Source organism: Salvelinus alpinus, chromosome 27 (genome assembly GCF_045679555.1).
Source record: "Salvelinus alpinus chromosome 27, SLU_Salpinus.1, whole genome shotgun sequence".
NCBI lineage: Eukaryota > Metazoa > Chordata > Actinopteri > Salmoniformes > Salmonidae > Salvelinus > Salvelinus alpinus.
The window spans coordinates 6,329,008-6,346,856 of NC_092112.1; the positions used below are offsets into that span (position 1 = coordinate 6,329,008).

At 46.0% G+C, this 17,849-nt stretch overlaps 1 protein-coding gene across 6 annotated transcripts in view; it reads right to left on the reverse strand.

Moving 5' to 3' along the window:
- Positions 1 to 17,849, reverse strand: part of LOC139555922 (intersectin-2-like) — a 129,047-nt gene that overhangs the window by 70,598 nt on the left and 40,600 nt on the right. For all 6 annotated transcript variants that reach the window (XM_071369297.1, XM_071369299.1, XM_071369300.1 and 3 more), the window contains 5 exons: positions 13,537 to 13,679; positions 4,875 to 4,938; positions 4,640 to 4,777; positions 4,262 to 4,368; positions 1,746 to 1,996 (listed from right to left, as the gene is read on the reverse strand). In XM_071369297.1, the coding sequence (XP_071225398.1) occupies positions 1,746 to 1,996; positions 4,262 to 4,368; positions 4,640 to 4,777; positions 4,875 to 4,938; positions 13,537 to 13,679 (703 nt within the window). The remainder of the gene's footprint in view (positions 1 to 1,745; positions 1,997 to 4,261; positions 4,369 to 4,639; positions 4,778 to 4,874; positions 4,939 to 13,536; positions 13,680 to 17,849) is intronic.

The following is a 17,849-nucleotide window of genomic DNA, read 5'->3' on the forward strand; positions in this document are numbered from 1 at the left end:
GAGAGAGAGAGAGAGAGAGAGAGAGAGAGAGAGAGAGAGAGAGAGAGAGAGAGAGAGAGAGAGAGAGAGAGAGAGAGAGAGAGAGAGAGAGAGAGAGAGAGAGAGAGAAATAGAAAGGAGGAATGAGTAGGTGCATGGATAATCTCTGCCTGTGTGGTTCCCACCGTGAAGCATGGAGGTGGTGGTGACACTGTCTGTGATTTATTTAGAATTCAAGGCACACTTAACCAGCATGGCTACCACAGCATTCTGCAGCGATACGCCATCCCATCTGGTTTGAGCTTAGTGGGACTATGATTTGTTTTTTTAACAGGACAATCACCCAAAAACAGACCTCCAGACTGTGTAAGGGCTAATTGACCAAGAAGGAGAGTGATGGAGTACTGCATCACATGACCTGGCCTCCACAGTCCACAATTCAGAAAAATATGTTCAGTCCGTATTATGGGTTCTATCTTTCAAACTGGAATTTGTCGAGCCACTCTCTCCGAGGGAAATGGGAGGACTTGTCTATGTTGACTACAGAATCTGGCTAAGTGGGAGGTTTGAGTGAGACTACAAATTGAAAGACGTCCTAATCTTCTAGACTCAAGGGAGAGAAACACATACCTGGACTGTTGTTTAACTATTAAACTCAATGCTGCTATTGTTTTTAATTTCATAAAGTACCTTGTGTTTATTAACAGGGCAAAGGGTAGCTAACTTAGAAAGCTTGGTGTTGACTGGTTAGCTACGGGGAAGCCAGAGAGTATAATTAGGAGGGCAGAGCCGGTCTGCCCAAACTCATCGCTAACTCCCCCATAGCTCACCAGCTGATGTAGGCTGAGTGTGCCATGAAGGCTGTGTGAAGGCTGTGTGTGCCATGAAGGCTGTGTGAAGGCTGTGTGTGCCATGAAGGCTGTGTGAAGGCTGTGTGAAGGCTGTGTGTGCCATGAAGGCTGTGTGTGCCATGAAGGCTGTGTGAAGGCTGTGTGTGCCATGAAGGCTGTGTGAAGGCTGTGTGAAGGCTGTGTGAAGGCTGTGTGTGCCATGAAGGCTGTGTGTGCCATGAAGGCTGTGTGTGCCATGAAGGCTGTGTGTGCCATGAAGGCTGTGTGTGCCATGAAGGCTGTGTGTGTCATGAAGGCTGTGTGTGCCATGAAGGCTGTGTGTGCCATGAAGGCTGTGTGTGTCATCAAGGCTGTGTGTGTCATCAAGGCTGTGTGTGTCATCAAGGCTGTGTGTGCCATGAAGGCTGTGTGTGCCATGAAGGCTGTGTGTGCCATGAAGGCTGTGTGTGCCATGAAGGCTGTGTGTGCCATGAAGGCTGTGTGAAGGCTGTGTGAAGGCTGTGTGAAGGCTGTGTGTGCCATGAAGGCTGTGTGCCATGAAGGCTGTGTGCCATGAAGGCTGTGTGCCATGAAGGCTGTGTGTGCCGGCTGTGAAGTGTCCTTGCCACTGCTGAACAGAACTGCGCTGTGCATCTGTGATGCTAATATTAATTGTGTTTATCACTGGAAAAACTCGCAATCTCTCCAAAAACTCTTGTCCGGTCCACTTAGTGGTCAGATTTTAGTCAGAGAGCAATTCGTCTCGTTTTAGTCAACTGAAATGAAACATAATTTTGGTTTAGTTAGTTTAGTTTTTTTCTGGGTCTATTCAGTCTGTTATAGTCTTGTCAATTGCCACTGAAATGTGGTGTTTGACAAATATGTTTCACAAATATTTGAGTCTATTTTTGTTGACAAAATGAACACTGGTCCCACCTCCTCTCTCTCTCTCTCGCTCTGTCTCTCCTTCTCTTGTTGTCTCTCCATGTTTCTCCGTCTCTCCTCTTCCAGATGTCTCTTGTTCTCCTGCTCCTGCTCCCACACCTCCCTCATCCCCTGCACCTCACTGGCCTCCCTCGCTCTCATCTCCGCCTCCCTCCTCTGTTTATCTTCTAGAGCCAGACGACGTTTCTCCAGCTCAGCGCTGCCTCGCGCAAAGTTCTGCTTCAGACGGTCTTCATACGATACTACAGAAGGGGGAGAGGAGAGGGGAGGAGGAGGGAGGGGAGAGGAGAGGGGAGGAGAGGGGAGGGGGGAGGAGAGGGGCCGAGGAGGGAGGGGAGAGGAGAGGGGAGGAGGAGGGAGGGGAGAGGGGCGGAGGAGGGAGGGAGGGGAGAGGAGAGGGGAGGAGGAGGGAGGGGAGAGGAGCCGAGGAAGGAGGGGAGAGGAGGGAGGGGAGAGGAGCCGAGGAGGGAGGGGAGAGGAGAGGGGCCGAGGAGGGAGGGGAGAGGGGCCGAGGAGGGAGGGGAGAGGGGCCGAGCAGGGAGGGGAGAGGGGCCGAGGAGGGAGAGGAGAGGGGCGGAGGAGGGAGGGAGGGGAGAGGAGAGGGGAGGAGGAGGGAGGGGAGAGGAGCCGAGGAGGGAGGGGAGAGGAGAGGGGAGGAGGAGGGAGGGGAGAGGGGCCGAGGAGGGAGGGGAGAGGGGCCGAGGAGGGAGGGGAGAGGGGCCGAGGAGGGAGGGGAGAGGGGCCGAGGAGGGAGGGGAGAGGGGCCGAGGAGGGAGGGGAGAGGGGCCGAGGAGGGAGGGGAGAGGAGAGGGGAGGAGGAGGGAGGGGAGAGGAGAGGGGAGGAGGAGGGAGAGGAGAGGAGGAGGGAGGGGTGAGGAGAGGGGAGGAGGAGGGAGGGGTGAGGAGAGGGGAGGAGGAGGGAGAGGGGAGGAGGAGGGAGGGGTGAGGAGAGGGGAGGAGGAGGGAGAGGAGAGTAGGAGGGATGGGAGAGGAGAGATGGAGGAGGGAGGGGAAAGAGGGGGGAGAGGAGATCAGGGGGGAGACAGAAGGAGAGAGAGTACATAAAGTCAGCATCATTGAAGGGGTGAGAGAGACTGTTGTCTCCTCTTGAAATGACCTATAACCCCTCATAATATAGTTAGGGTTATGTTATGTTAGGGTTATGTTAGGGTTATGTTAGGGTTATGTTAGGGTTATGTTATGTTAGGGTTATGTTAGGGTTATGTTATGTTAGGGTTATGTTAGGGTTATGTTAGGGTTATGTTAGGGTTATGTTAGGGTTAGGGTTAGGGTTATGTTATGTTAGGGTTATGTTATGTTAGGGTTATGTTAAGGTTATGTTTGGGTTATGTTAGGGTTAGGGTTATGTTAAGGTTATGTTTGGGTTATGCTATGTTAAGGTTATGTTTGGGTTATGCTATGTTAGGGTTATGTTAAGGTTAACATTATGTTAAGGTTATGTTAGGGTTAGGGTTATGTTAAGGTTATGTTTGGGTTATGCTATGTTAGGGTTATGTTAGGGTTAGGGTTATGTTAAGGTTATGTTTGGGTTATGCTATGTTAGGGTTATGTTAAGGTTAACATTATGTTAAGGTTATGTTAGGGTTATGTTAAGGTTATGTTTGGGTTATGCTATGTTAGGGTTATGTTAGGGTTAGGGTTATGTTAAGGTTATGTTTGGGTTATGCTATGTTAGGGTTATGTTAAGGTTAACATTATGTTAAGGTTATGTTAGGGTTATGTTAGGGATATGTTATATTAGGGTTATGTTAGGTTATGTTAGGGTTATGTTTGGGTTATGTTTGGGTTAGGGTTAGAATTATATTAGGGTTATGTTAGGGTTATGTTAAGGGTTAGGGTTATGTTAGAATTATGTTAGGGTTATGTTTGGGTTAGGGTTGTGTTAGGGTTATGGTTAGAATTATGTTAGGGTTATGTTAGAATTATGTTAGGGTTATGTTAAGGTTATGTTTGGGTTATGCTATGTTAGGGTTATGTTAAGGTTAACATTATGTTAAGGTTATGTTAGGGTTATGTTATATTAGGGTTATGTTAGGTTATGTTAGGGTTATGTTTGGGTTATGCTATGTTAGGGTTATGTTAGTGTTATGTTAGGGTTATGTTAGGGTTAGAATTATATTAGGGTTATGTTAGGGTTATGTTAAGGGTTAGGGTTATGTTAGAATTATGTTAGGGTTATGTTTGGGTTAGGGTTGTGTTAGGGTTATGGTTAGAATTATGTTAGGGTTATGTTAGAATTATGTTAGGGTTATGGTTAGAATTATATTAGGGTTATGTTAGGGTTATGTTAAGGGTTAGGGTTATGTTAGAATTATGTTAGGGTTATGTTAGGGTTATGTTAGGGTTATGGTTAGAATTATGTTAGGGTTATGTTAGAATTATGTTAGGGTTATGTTAGGGTTATGGTTAGAATTATATTAGGGTTATGTTAGGGTTGTGTTAGGGTTGTGTTGGGGTTATGTTAGGGTTATGTTAGGGTTATGTACCGTTGTTGTTGTTCTTGTGTGCAGGTTCAAGCTCTTCTGTCCCGTCTATCAGGCCAGTGGAGAGGTAGGGCCCAGTTCCATTCAACATCTCTACTGGCCTGCTATCTCTACAGAAGCCAGAGGAAAAATGTATTAAACCTGAAACAACGCTGATAGACTTCATTCAAAACACCAATCAGAGAGACAGTGTGAGCATGTGTGTGTGTGTGTGTGTGAGCATGTGTGTGTGTGTGTGTGTGTGTGTGTGTGTGTGTGTGTGTGTGTGTGTGTGTGTGTGTGTTACCTAAGACAGGGGGTACCAGGTTTGAGGGCAGGGTGTGTGTGTGTTACCTAAGACAGGGGGGTACCAGGTTTGAGGGCAGGGTGTGTGTGTGTTACCTAAGACAGGGGGGTACCAGGTCTGAGGGCAGGGTGAGGGGGAGCGGACGTCCTGTCTTAACCATGTCTACCAGGTGCATGGCCAGAATAAACTCCTCGGCTCTCAGCTGACCGTCCTTATCCACATCAGCCAGGGTCCTGCACGCACACACACACGCACACACACACACCAATAAAATACACACATTCAGAAAGATAAATACACACAGAGACAGACAGCCACACACAAACTCACCAGATGGTAGCTAGCTGTGTCTGGGTCAGGTTGGAGGCAGTCAGGGTGTTCCTCACCTGAGGGCCTGAGAAACACAACAACCTATTACAAACGAAGATACTACCTATAGACCTGATCTGATCTAGAAACAAGGACACAGACCTGATCTGACCCAGAAACAAGGACACAGACCTGATCTGACCCAGAAACAAGGACACAGACCTGAACCAGAAACAAGGACACAGACCTGAACCAGAAACAAGGACACAGACCTGAACCAGAAACAAGGACACAGACATGATCTGAACCAGAAACAAGGACACAGACATGATCTGAACCAGAAACAAGGACACAGACATGATCTGAACCAGAAACAAGGACACAGACCTGATCTGAACCAGAAACGAGGACACAGACCTGAACCAGAAACATGGACACAGACCTGATCTGAACCAGAAACAAGGACACAGACCTGATCTGAACCAAAAACAAGAACACAGACCTGAACCAGAAACAAGGAAACAGACCTGAACCAGAAACAAGGACACAGACCTGATCTGAACCAGAAACAAGGACACAGACCTGATCTGAACCAGAAACAAGGACACAGACCTGAACCAGAAACAAGGAAACAGACCTGAACCAGAAACAAGGACACAGACCTGAACCAGAAACAAGGACACAGACCTGATCTGAACCAGAAACAAGAACACAGACCTGAACCAGAAACAAGGACACAGACCTGATCTGAACCAGAAACAAGGACACAGACCTGATCTGAACCAGAAACAAGGACACAGACCTGATCTGAACCAGAAACAAGGACACAGACCTGAACCAGAAACAAGGACACAGACCTGAACCAGAAACAAGGAAACAGACCTGAACCAGAAACAAGGACACAGACCTGAACCAGAAACAAGGACACAGACCTGATCTGAACCAGAAACAAGGACACAGACCTGAACCAGAAACAAGGACACAGACCTGAACCAGAAACAAGGACACAGACCTGATCTGAACCAGAAACAAGGACACAGACCTGATCTGAACCAAAAACAAGAACACAGACCTGAACCAGAAACAAGGACATAGATCTGAACCAGAAACAAGGACACAGACCTGAACCAGAAACAAGGACACAGACCTGATCTGAACCAGAAACAAGGACCCAGACCTGAACCAGAAACAAGGACCTAGACCTGAACCAGAAACAAGGATACAGACCTGATCTGAACCAGAAACAAGGACCCAGACCTGAACCAGAAACAAGGATACAGACCTGATCTGAACCAGAAACAAGGACACAGACCTGATCTGAACCAGAAACAAGGACACAGACCTGATCTGAACCAGAAACAAGGACACAGACCTGATCTGAACCAGAAACAAGGACACAGACCTGAACCAGAAACAAGGAAACAGACCTGAACCAGAAACAAGGACACAGACCTGAACCAGAAACAAGGACACAGACCTGATCTGAACCAGAAACAAGGACACAGACCTGAACCAGAAACAAGGACACAGACCTGAACCAGAAACAAGGACACAGACCTGATCTGAACCAGAAACAAGGACACAGACCTGATCTGAACCAAAAACAAGAACACAGACCTGAACCAGAAACAAGGACATAGATCTGAACCAGAAACAAGGACACAGACCTGAACCAGAAACAAGGACACAGACCTGATCTGAACCAGAAACAAGGACCCAGACCTGAACCAGAAACAAGGACCTAGACCTGAACCAGAAACAAGGATACAGACCTGTTCTGAACCAGAAACAAGGACCCAGACCTGAACCAGAAACAAGGATACAGACCTGATCTGAACCAGAAACAAGGACCTAGACCTGAACCAGAAACAAGAACACAAACCTGAACCAGAAACAAGGACAAAGACCTGATCTGAACCAGAAACAAGGACACAGACCTGATCTGAACCAGAAACGAGGACACAGACCTGATCTGAACCAAAAACAAGAACACAGACCTGATCTGAACCAGAAACAAGGACACAGACCTGATCTGAACCATAAACGAGGACACAGACCTGAACCAGAAACAAGGACACAGACCTGAACCAGAAACAAGGACACAGACCTGAACCAGAAACAAGGACACAGACCTGACCTGAACCAAGGACAAAGACATGACCTGAACCAGAAACAAGGACACAGACCTGATCTGAACCAGAAACAAGGACACAGACCTGAACCAGAAACAAGGACACAGACCTGAACCAGACACAAGGACACAGACCTGATCTGAACCAGAAACAAGGACACAGACCTGATCCAGAAACAAGGACACAGACCTGATCTGAACCAGAAACAAGGACACAGACCTGATCTGAACCAGAAACAAGGACACAGACCTGAACCAGAAACAAGGAAACAGACCTGAACCAGAAACAAGGACACAGATCTGAACCAGAAACAAGGACACAGACCTGAACCAGAAACAAGGACACAGACCTGAACCAGACACAAGGACACAGACCTGATCTGAACCAGAAACAAGGACACAAACCTGAACTGAACCAGAAACAAGGACACAGACCTGAACCAGAAACAAGGACACAGACCTGAACCAGACACAAGGACACAGACCTGATCTGAACCAGAAACAAGGACACAGACCTGAACCAGAAACAAGGACACAGACCTGAACCAGAAACAAGGACACAGACCTGAACCAGAAACAAGGACACAGACCTGAACCAGAAACAAGGACACAGACCTGAACCAGAAACAAGGACACAGACCTGATCTGAACCAGAAACAAGGACACAGACCTGATATAGAAACAAGGACACAGACCTGAACCAGAAACAAGGACACAGCTCTGAACCAGAAACAAGGACACAGACCTGAACCAGAAACAAGGACACAGACCTGAACCAGAAACAAGGACACAGACCTGATCTGAACCAGAAACAAGGACACAGACCTGATATAGAAACAAAGACACAGACCTGAACCAGAAACAAGGACACAGACCTGAACCAGAAACAAGGACACAGCTCTGAACCAGAAACAAGGACACAGACCTGAACCAGAAACAAGGACACAGACCTGAACCAGAAACAAGGACACAGACCTGAACCAGAAACAAGGACACAGACCTGAACCAGAAACAAGGACACAGACCTGATCTGAACCAGAAACAAGGACACAGACCTGATCTGAACCAGAAACAAGGACACAGACCTGATCTGAACCAGAAACAAGGACACAGACCTGAATCAGAAACAAGGACACAGACCTGATCTGAACCAGAAACAAGGACACAACTACTGACCACAAACACACAATTACTGAAAAGAAAACTACTGAACCAGAACCACACAACCACTGACCACAGCTACTGACAACACAACTCCTGACCACAAAAACACAACTACTGACCACAGCTACTGACAACACAACTCCTGACCACAAAAACACAACTCCTGACCCACAGAACTACTGACCCACACAACTACTGACCCACACAACTACTGACCCACACAACTACTGACCACCACAACTACTGACCCACACAACTACTGACCCACACAACTACTGACCACCTCAACTACTGACCACCACAACTACTGACCACCACAACTACTGACCACCACAACTACTGACCACAAAAACACAACTACTGACCACAGCTACTGACAACACAACTCCTGACCACAAAAACACAACTCCTGACCACAAAAACACAACTACTGACCCACACAACTACTGACCACCACAACTACTGACCCACACAACTACTGACCCACACAACTACTGACCACCACAACTACTGACCCACACAACTACTGACCCACACAACTACTGACCACCTCAACTACTGACCACCACAACTACTGACCACCACAACTACTGACCACCACAACTACTGACCACCACAACTACTGACCAAGATCACACAACTAAAGCTCTGATCTGCACTAGCTCTGGTCCTGGGTGTAGCTAGCTCTGGTCTAGCTCTGGTCTGCACTAGCTCTAGTCCTGGGTGTAGCTAGCTCTGGTTTGCACTAGCTCTGGTATAGCAGCCTATCACAGTAATATGGGTGATATAGCAGCCTATCACAGTAATATGGGTGATATAGCAGCCTATCACAGTAATATGGGTGATATAGCAGCCTATCACATTAATATGGTTGATATAGCAGCCTATCACAGTAATATGGGTGATATAGCAGCCTATCACAGTAATATGGGTGATATAGCAGCCTATCACAGTAATATGGGTGATATAGCAGCCTATCACAGTAATATGGGTGATATAGCAGCCTATCACAGTAATATGGTTGATATAGCAGCCTATCACAGTAATATGGGTGATATAGCAGCCTATCACAGTAATATGGTTGATATAGCAGCCTATCACAGTAATATGGGTGATATAGCAGCCTATCACAGTAATATGGTTGATATAGCAGCCTATCACAGTAATATGGGTGATATAGCAGCCTATCACAGTAATATGGTTGATATAGCAGCCTATCACAGTAATATGGGTGATATAGCAGCCTATCACAGTAATATGGGTGATATAGCAGCCTATCACAGTAATATGGTTGATATAGCAGCCTATCACAGTAATATGGGTGATATAGCAGCCTATCAGAGTAATATGGGTGATATAGCAGCCTAGCACAGTAATATGGGTGATATAGCAGCCTATCACATTAATATGGGTGATATAGCAGCCTATCACAGTAATATGGTTGATATAGCAGCCTATCACAGTAATATGGGTGATATAGCAGCCTATCACAGTAATATGGGTGATATAGCAGCCTATCAGAGTAATATGGGTGATATAGCAGCCTATCACAGTAATATGGGTGATATAGTAGCCTATCAAAGTAATATGGGTGATATAGCAGCCTATCAGAGTAATATGGGTGATATAGCAGCCTATCAGAGTAATATGGGTGATATAGCAGCCTATCACAGTAATATGGGTGATATAGCAGCCTATCAGAGTAATATGGGTGATATAGCAGCCTATCACAGTAATATGGTTGATATAGTAGCCTATCACAGTAATATGGGTGATATAGCAGCCTATCAGAGTAATATGGGTGATATAGCAGCCTATCACAGTAATATGGTTGATATAGCGGCCTATCACAGTAATATGGTTGATATAGCGGCCTATCACAGTAATATGGTTGATATAGCGGCCTATCACAGTAATATGGGTGATATAGCGGCCTATCACAGTAATGTGGGTGATATAGCGGCCTATCACAGTAATATGGTTGATATAGCAGCCTATCACAGTAATATGGGTGATATAGCAGCCTATCACAGTAATATGGGTGATATAGCGGCCTATCAAAGTAATATGGGTGATATAGCGGCCTATCACAGTAATATGGTTGATATAGCGGCCTATCACAGTAATATGGGTGATATAGCAGCCTATCACAGTAATATGGGTGATATAGCGGCCTATCAAAGTAATATGGGTGATATAGCGGCCTATCACAGTAATATGGTTGATATAGCGGCCTATCACAGTAATATGGGTGATATAGCAGCCTATCACAGTAATATGGGTGATATAGCAGCCTATCACAGTAATATGGGTGATATAGCAGTCTATCACAGTAATATGGGTGATATAGCAGCCTATCACAGTAATATGGGTGATATAGCAGCCTATCACAGTAATATGAGTGATATAGCAGCCTATCACAGTAATATGGTTGATATAGCAGCCTATCACAGTAATATGGTTGATATAGTAGCCTATCACAGTAATATGGTTGATATAGCAGCCTATCACAGTAATATGGTTGATATAGTAGCCTATCAAAAGTACTATCTGGTAACGATCAAATGTTACAGCTGTTGAAGTAACCCGCATCAACAACACTTCCCTAAAAACTATTTATAAAACTTCACTTTTGACCACTTCCCAAACAAGTTACAGAAAAAGTTTGAAGATATGACATCTTTGTCTACCTACGCTGAGATGTTTAGACGGACCCTACTTAGATTGCGTGTCAACATTTTTACATGCAAATAAATGCATATAAATCAGTCACGGATATTATTTTGTATCCAAACACTGTCGAGACTCGCAATTTTCAGATCGACCACACGATGGCGCTACAACTGGCACGTTTATATATCTCTTGATGTGTTTGACTCAGAGTGATGAAATTTGGCACACATGCTCAGGGATACGAGTCTAGCTAACCCGTAAAGTAAGGTTCAGTTTGGCCACATGGTGGTGCTGTTGGACAGGAAAAAGCATTCACGCAAGCTGATTGGCTCAGAGCGGCCATATTGTTTGAGCTAGAGACCTGGAAAACGTTTAAAAACATGGGTACATTGATGCCGGGCGGTCCAGAGGTTCTGAGGTCTAAAGAAGTTCAACATCATAAAATGTTTTTGCTAAATATACTGAACAAAAATATAAACAACAATTTAAAAGATTTTACAGAGTTGCAGTTCATAGAAGGAAATCAGTCAATTGAAATAAATTCCTTAGGACCTAATCTAATGACTGTATCTGGGAATACAGATATGAATACAGCGCCTTTGGAAAGTATTCAGACCCCTTTGACTTTTTCCTCATTTTGTTAAATTACAGCCTTATTCTAAAATTGATTAAATTGTTTTTTTTTCATCATCAATCTACACACAATACCCCATAATGACACAAAAATACCCCATAATGACAACGTGAAAACAGGTTTTTAGAAATGTTAATTAAAAAAAATATAAAAAAACTGAAATACCACATTTACATTAGTATTCAGACCCTTTACTCAGTACTTTGTTGAAGCACCTTTGGCAGCGATTACAGCATCGAGTCTTCTTGGGTGTAACGCTACAAGCTTGGCACACCTGTATTTGGAGAGTTTCTCCCATTCTTCTCTGCAGATCCTCTCAAGCTCTGTCAGGTTGGATGTGGAGAGTTGTTGCACAGCTATTTTTAGGTCTCTCCAGAGATTCTTATTCACAAAGAGTTGATCAGGATGTTGATTGTTGTAAAAGCAGTTTGCTGATGTCAACGTTGGTGGCGGTGGGGCAAGAATAAGCTACAGACAACGAACACAATTGCATTTTATCGAGATCCGTTCATCCACCGCCATCACCTCGTGTTTCAGCACGGCCCCATGTCGCAAGGATCTGGACACAATTCCAGGAAGCTAAAAATGTCCCAGTTCTTCTATAAATCACCAGACATGTCACCCATTGAGCATGTTTGGGATGCTCTGGATCGATGTGCACGACAGTGTGTTCCAGTTCCCGCCAATATCCAGTAACTTCGCACAGCCATTGAAGAGGAGTGGGACAACATTCCACAGGACACAATCAACAGCCTGATCAACTCTATGTGAAGGAGATGTTTCGCGCTGCGGGAGGCAAATGGTGGTCACACCAGATACTGACTGGTTCTCTGAAATAGAACACACGTATGTGGGGGCCAGTGTGGTTGATCCACACCTCTACCTTTTTTTTTTTAAATATATCTATTCCCAGTCATGTGAAATCCATAGATTAGGGCCTAATGAATTAATTTAAATGGACTGATTTCCTTATATGAACTGTAACTCAGTAAAATCTTTGAAATTGTTGCATGTTGCATTTTTTTTTGTTCAGTGTACAACCAACAGGGCCAAGAACGGTCAGGTAAGTACAAAGAGAAGGAAGCTCTGCCTCGTTCTCCAACCATCAGTCAACTGATGTAGAGAGGACATTCAGCATCTCTGGGAAGACAAGTTAATAAACACGTTCCTCTCTACATCAGGATAGGTGGTTGTGTACGGTCGATGGGTCAGGAACATTAGTTGTAACCACCAGAGAAGTATTCACTCATCGGGTTGGAGAGAGAAGAGAAAGAGAGGAGAGAGAGAGACGAGAGAAGATAAAGAGAGGAGAGAGAGAGACGAGAGAGAAACGAGAGAGTAGAGAGGAGAGGAGAGAGAGAGGAGAGAGAATATAAAGAGAGAGAAGATAAAAGAGTGAGAGAAATGAGAGAGAGAGAGAGAGAGAGAGAGAGAGAGAGAGAGAGAGAGCGAAAGGAGAGAGAGAGAAGGGGGAAGAGGAGAGAGAGAGAGAAGGGGGAAGAGAAGAGAGAAAGGAGAGAGAGAGACGAGAGAGAAACGAGAGAGTAGAGAGAAGAGAGAGAATATAAAGAGAGAAGATAAAAGAGAGAGAGAAACGAGAGAGAGAGAGAGAGAGAGAGAGAGAGAGAAGAGAGAGCGAAAGGAGAGTGAGGGAAGAGAGAGAGAAGAGCGAGAGAGAAGAGCGAGAGAAAGGAGAGAGAAAGGAGAGCGAGAGAAGAGAGCGAAAGGAGAGCGAGAGAAGAGAGAGCGAAAGGAGAGAGAGAGAAGAGCGAGAGAAGAGAGAGCGAAAGGAGAGAGAGAGAGAGAGAGAGAGAGAGAGAGAGAGAGAGCGAAAGGAGAGAGAGAGAGAGAGAGAGAGAGAGAGAGAGCGAAAGGAGAGAGAGAGAGAGAGAGAGAGAGAGAGAGAGAGAGAGAGAGAGAGAGAGAGAGAAGAGCGAGAGAAGAGAGAGCGAAAGGAGAGAGAGAGAAGAGCGAGAGAAGAGAGAGAACGAAAGGAGAGAGAGAAGAGCGAGAGAAGAGAGAGAACGAAAGGAGAGAGAGAAGAGCGAGAGAGAGAGAAGAGACAGGTAGTTGTAACCCACCAGAGAGGTATCCACTCATCAGCTTGTCCAGACCGTTAAACTGTTGTCTGTACTTCAGCCTGGTGGACTGGGGAACGGACCAATCACAAGAGCACGTCTTGGGAGAGTTACTGGCCAGGGAGGTGGTGGAGGAGGAGGTAGAACTGGAGAGCGGAGAAGGAGAGAGAGGGAGAGAGAGAGGGGAGAGTGAGGGGAGAGAGAGAGATTGTTATACAGATTGATTTCAGAAAAAAGCAGAGCCCAGTCTGGCAGAAGAGAGGAATATTACAGACCTAGTGTTTTATGATGTCCAATTACCTTCAAGCTTTATTGTTTCTGTGAGAAACTTAGCAATTTCAACCAGTTGCCAGTGGTGTAAAGTACTTAAGTAAAAATACTTTAAATACTTTAAAGTACTACTTAGCCTCCCAAAAATGACCTATCTGTACTTTTGCTTTACTAAATTCCTAAATAAAACAATGTACTTTTTACATCATACATTTTCCCTGACACCTAAAAGTACTCATTACATTTTGAATGGTTAGCTGGACAGGAAAATGGTCCAATTCACGCACTAAACAGAGAACATCCCTGGTCCTCCCTACTGCCTCTGATCTGGAGGACTCACTAAACAGAGAACATCCCTGGTCATCTCTACTGCCTCTGATCTGGAGGACTCACTAAACAGAGAACATCCCTGGTCATCCCTACTGCCTCTGATCTGGAGGACTCACTAAACAGAGAACATCCCTGGTCATCTCTACTGCCTCTGATCTGGAGGACTCACTAAACAGAGAACATCCCTGGTCATCCCTACTGCCTCTGATCTGGAGGACTCACTAAACAGAGAACATCCCTGGTCATCCCTACTGCCTCTGATCTGGAGGACTCACTAAACAGAGAACATCCCTGGTCATCCCTACTGCCTCTGATCTGGCAGACTCACTAAACACAAATGCTTTGTTTGTGAATTATGTCTGTTGTGTTGGAGTTTGCCCCTGGCTATCCATAAATTAAAAAACAAGAGAATTGTGGCCGTTTGGTTTTAATAGAAGGAATTTGAAATGTGGTGTTGTGGTGTATGCGTGTTGTGGTGTGTGTGTGGTGTGGTGTGGTGTGGTGTGGTGTGTGTGTGTGTGGTACAGATAAATCAGTACATTATGTTGATACTGTCAGGGACACACACCACACACACATCAGGGTTTCCGTTAGGAAAATGTGACGCTGGACATTTTCACCGGCGGCATTTTAATTTACCGCATTGGGTGCATAGCCTGCTGTCCCTCCACGGCGCTCAGAATGACAGGAATCACATTTACATTCTGGTCTTAACAGAACATGTCCAGGATGCAACGATGTGCGGTCTTTCTTACCGAATTCTGGTGAGGACTGTGAGGATGTTCCAATAACCGTCCACATTTATTTTTCCTCAGCCAACAAAACGAGTAACAAATCGCAAAAATCACTAGCTTATGTAACACCTACTATGGGTTGATAACATGACTAGGATAGTGCCTTTGGCTACTGGACAATGAAAGAAAGTTGAGATAAATAATTGCCTCCGAGGATATGGTCTGATTTTGTCTAGATGAAGCGAGGGGACATGACTCATAATATGTAGTAAAACGTTCAGGTTTCAAACAAGTATACCTTTTCATACTGCCTCCAGCTCATCGCAAAGTGGTGTGTGACGTGTTGACGCCTGCCTTTGCTGTTACAAATGCAGTGTCTGAGATGCAGTAGCAGCAGCTCTGTCTGAGATGCAGTAGCAGCAGCTCTGTCTGAGATGCAGTAGCAGCAGCTCTGTCTGAGATGCAGTAGGTATGAGATGCAGTAGCAGCAGCTCTGTCTGAGATGCAGTAGCAGCAGCTCTGTCTGAGATGCAGTAGGTATGAGATGCAGTAGCAGCAGCTCTGTCTGAGATGCAGTAGCAGCAGCTCTGTCTGAGATGCAGTAGCAGCAGCTCTGTCTGAGATGCAGTAGGTATGAGATGCAGTAGCAGCAGCTCTGTCTGAGATGCAGTAGGTATGAGATGCAGTAGCAGCAGCTCTGTCTGAGATGCAGTAGGTATGAGATGCAGTAGCAGCAGCTCTGTCTGAGATGCAGTAGGTATGAGATGCAGTAGCAGCAGCTCTGTCTGAGTTGCAGTAGCAGCAGCTCTGTCTGAGATGCAGTAGGTATGAGATGCAGTAGCAGCAGCTCTGTCTGAGATGCAGTAGCAGCAGCTCTGTATAAGATGCAGTAGCAGCAGCTCTGTCTGAGATGCAGTAGGTATGAGATGCAGTAGCAGCAGCTCTGTCTGAGATGCAGTAGCAGCAGCTCTGTTCTAGATGCAGTAGCAGCAGCTCTGTTCTAGATGCTGTAGGTATGAGATGCAGTAGCAGCAGCTCTGTCTGAGATGCAGTAGGTATGAGATGCAGTAGCAGCAGCTCTGTCTGAGATGCAGTAGGTATGAGATGCAGTAGCAGCAGCTCTGTCTGAGATGCAGTAGCAGCAGCTCTGTATAAGATGCAGTAGCAGCAGCTCTGTCTGAGATGCAGTAGGTATGAGATGCAGTAGCAGCAGCTCTGTCTGAGATGCAGTAGCAGCAGCTCTGTTCTAGATGCAGTAGCAGCAGCTCTGTTCTAGATGCTGTAGGTATGAGATGCAGTAGCAGCAGCTCTGTCTGAGATGCAGTAGGTATGAGATGCAGTAGCAGCAGCTCTGTCTGAGATGCAGTAGGTATGAGATGCAGTAGCAGCAGCTCTGTCTGAGATGCAGTAGGTATGAGATGCAGTAGCAGCAGCTCTGTCTGAGATGCAGTAGGTATGAGATGCAGTAGCAGCAGCTCTGTCTGAGATGCAGTAGGTATGAGATGCAGTAGCAGCAGCTCTGTCTGAGATGCAGTAGGTATGAGATGCAGTAGCAGCAGCTCTGTCTGAGATGCAGTAGGTATGAGATGCAGTAGCAGCAGCTCTGTCTGAGATGCAGTTTGTATGAGATGCAGTAGCAGCAGCTCTGTCTGAGATGCAGTAGGTATGAGATGCAGTAGCAGCAGCTCTGTCTGAGATGCAGTAGGTATGAGATGCAGTAGCAGCAGCTCTGTCTGAGATGCAGTAGGTATGAGATGCAGTAGCAGCAGCTCTGTCTGAGATGCAGTAGGTATGAGATGCAGTAGCAGCAGCTCTGTCTGAGATGCAGTAGGTATGAGATGCAGTAGCAGCAGCTCTGTCTGAGATGCAGTAGGTATGAGATGCAGTAGCAGCAGCTCTGTCTGAGATGCAGTAGGTATGAGATGCAGTAGCAGCAGCTCTGTCTGAGTTGCAGTAGCAGCAGCTCTGTCTGAGATGCAGTAGGTATGAGATGCAGTAGCAGCAGCTCTGTCTGAGATGCAGTAGCAGCAGCTCTGTATAAGATGCAGTAGCAGCAGCTCTGTCTGAGATGCAGTAGGTATGAGATGCAGTAGCAGCAGCTCTGTCTGAGATGCAGTAGCAGCAGCTCTGTTCTAGATGCAGTAGCAGCAGCTCTGTTCTAGATGCTGTAGGTATGAGATGCAGTAGCAGCAGCTCTGTCTGAGATGCAGTAGGTATGAGATGCAGTAGCAGCAGCTCTGTCTGAGATGCAGTAGGTATGAGATGCAGTAGCAGCAGCTCTGTCTGAGATGCAGTAGGTATGAGATGCAGTAGCAGCAGCTCTGTCTGAGATGCAGTAGGTATGAGATGCAGTAGCAGCAGCTCTGTCTGAGATGCAGTAGGTATGAGATGCAGTAGCAGCAGCTCTGTCTGAGATGCAGTAGGTATGAGATGCAGTAGCAGCAGCTCTGTCTGAGATGCAGTAGGTATGAGATGCAGTAGCAGCAGCTCTGTCTGAGATGCAGTAGGTATGAGATGCAGTAGCAGCAGCTCTGTCTGAGATGCAGTAGGTATGAGATGCAGTAGCAGCAGCTCTGTCTGAGATGCAGTAGGTATGAGATGCAGTAGCAGCAGCTCTGTCTGAGATGCAGTAGGTATGAGATGCAGTAGCAGCAGCTCTGTCTGAGATGCAGTAGGTATGAGATGCAGTAGCAGCAGCTCTGTCTGAGATGCAGTAGGTATGAGATGCAGTAGCAGCAGCTCTGTCTGAGATGCAGTAGGTATGAGATGCAGTAGCAGCAGCTCTGTCTGAGATGCAGTAGGTATGAGATGCAGTAGCAGCAGCTCTGTCTGAGATGCAGTAGGTATGAGATGCAGTAGCAGCAGCTCTGTCTGAGATGCAGTAGCAGCAGCTCTGTCTGAGATGCAGTAGGTATGAGATGCAGTAGCAGCAGCTCTGTCTGAGATGCAGTAGGTATGAGATGCAGTAGCAGCAGCTCTGTC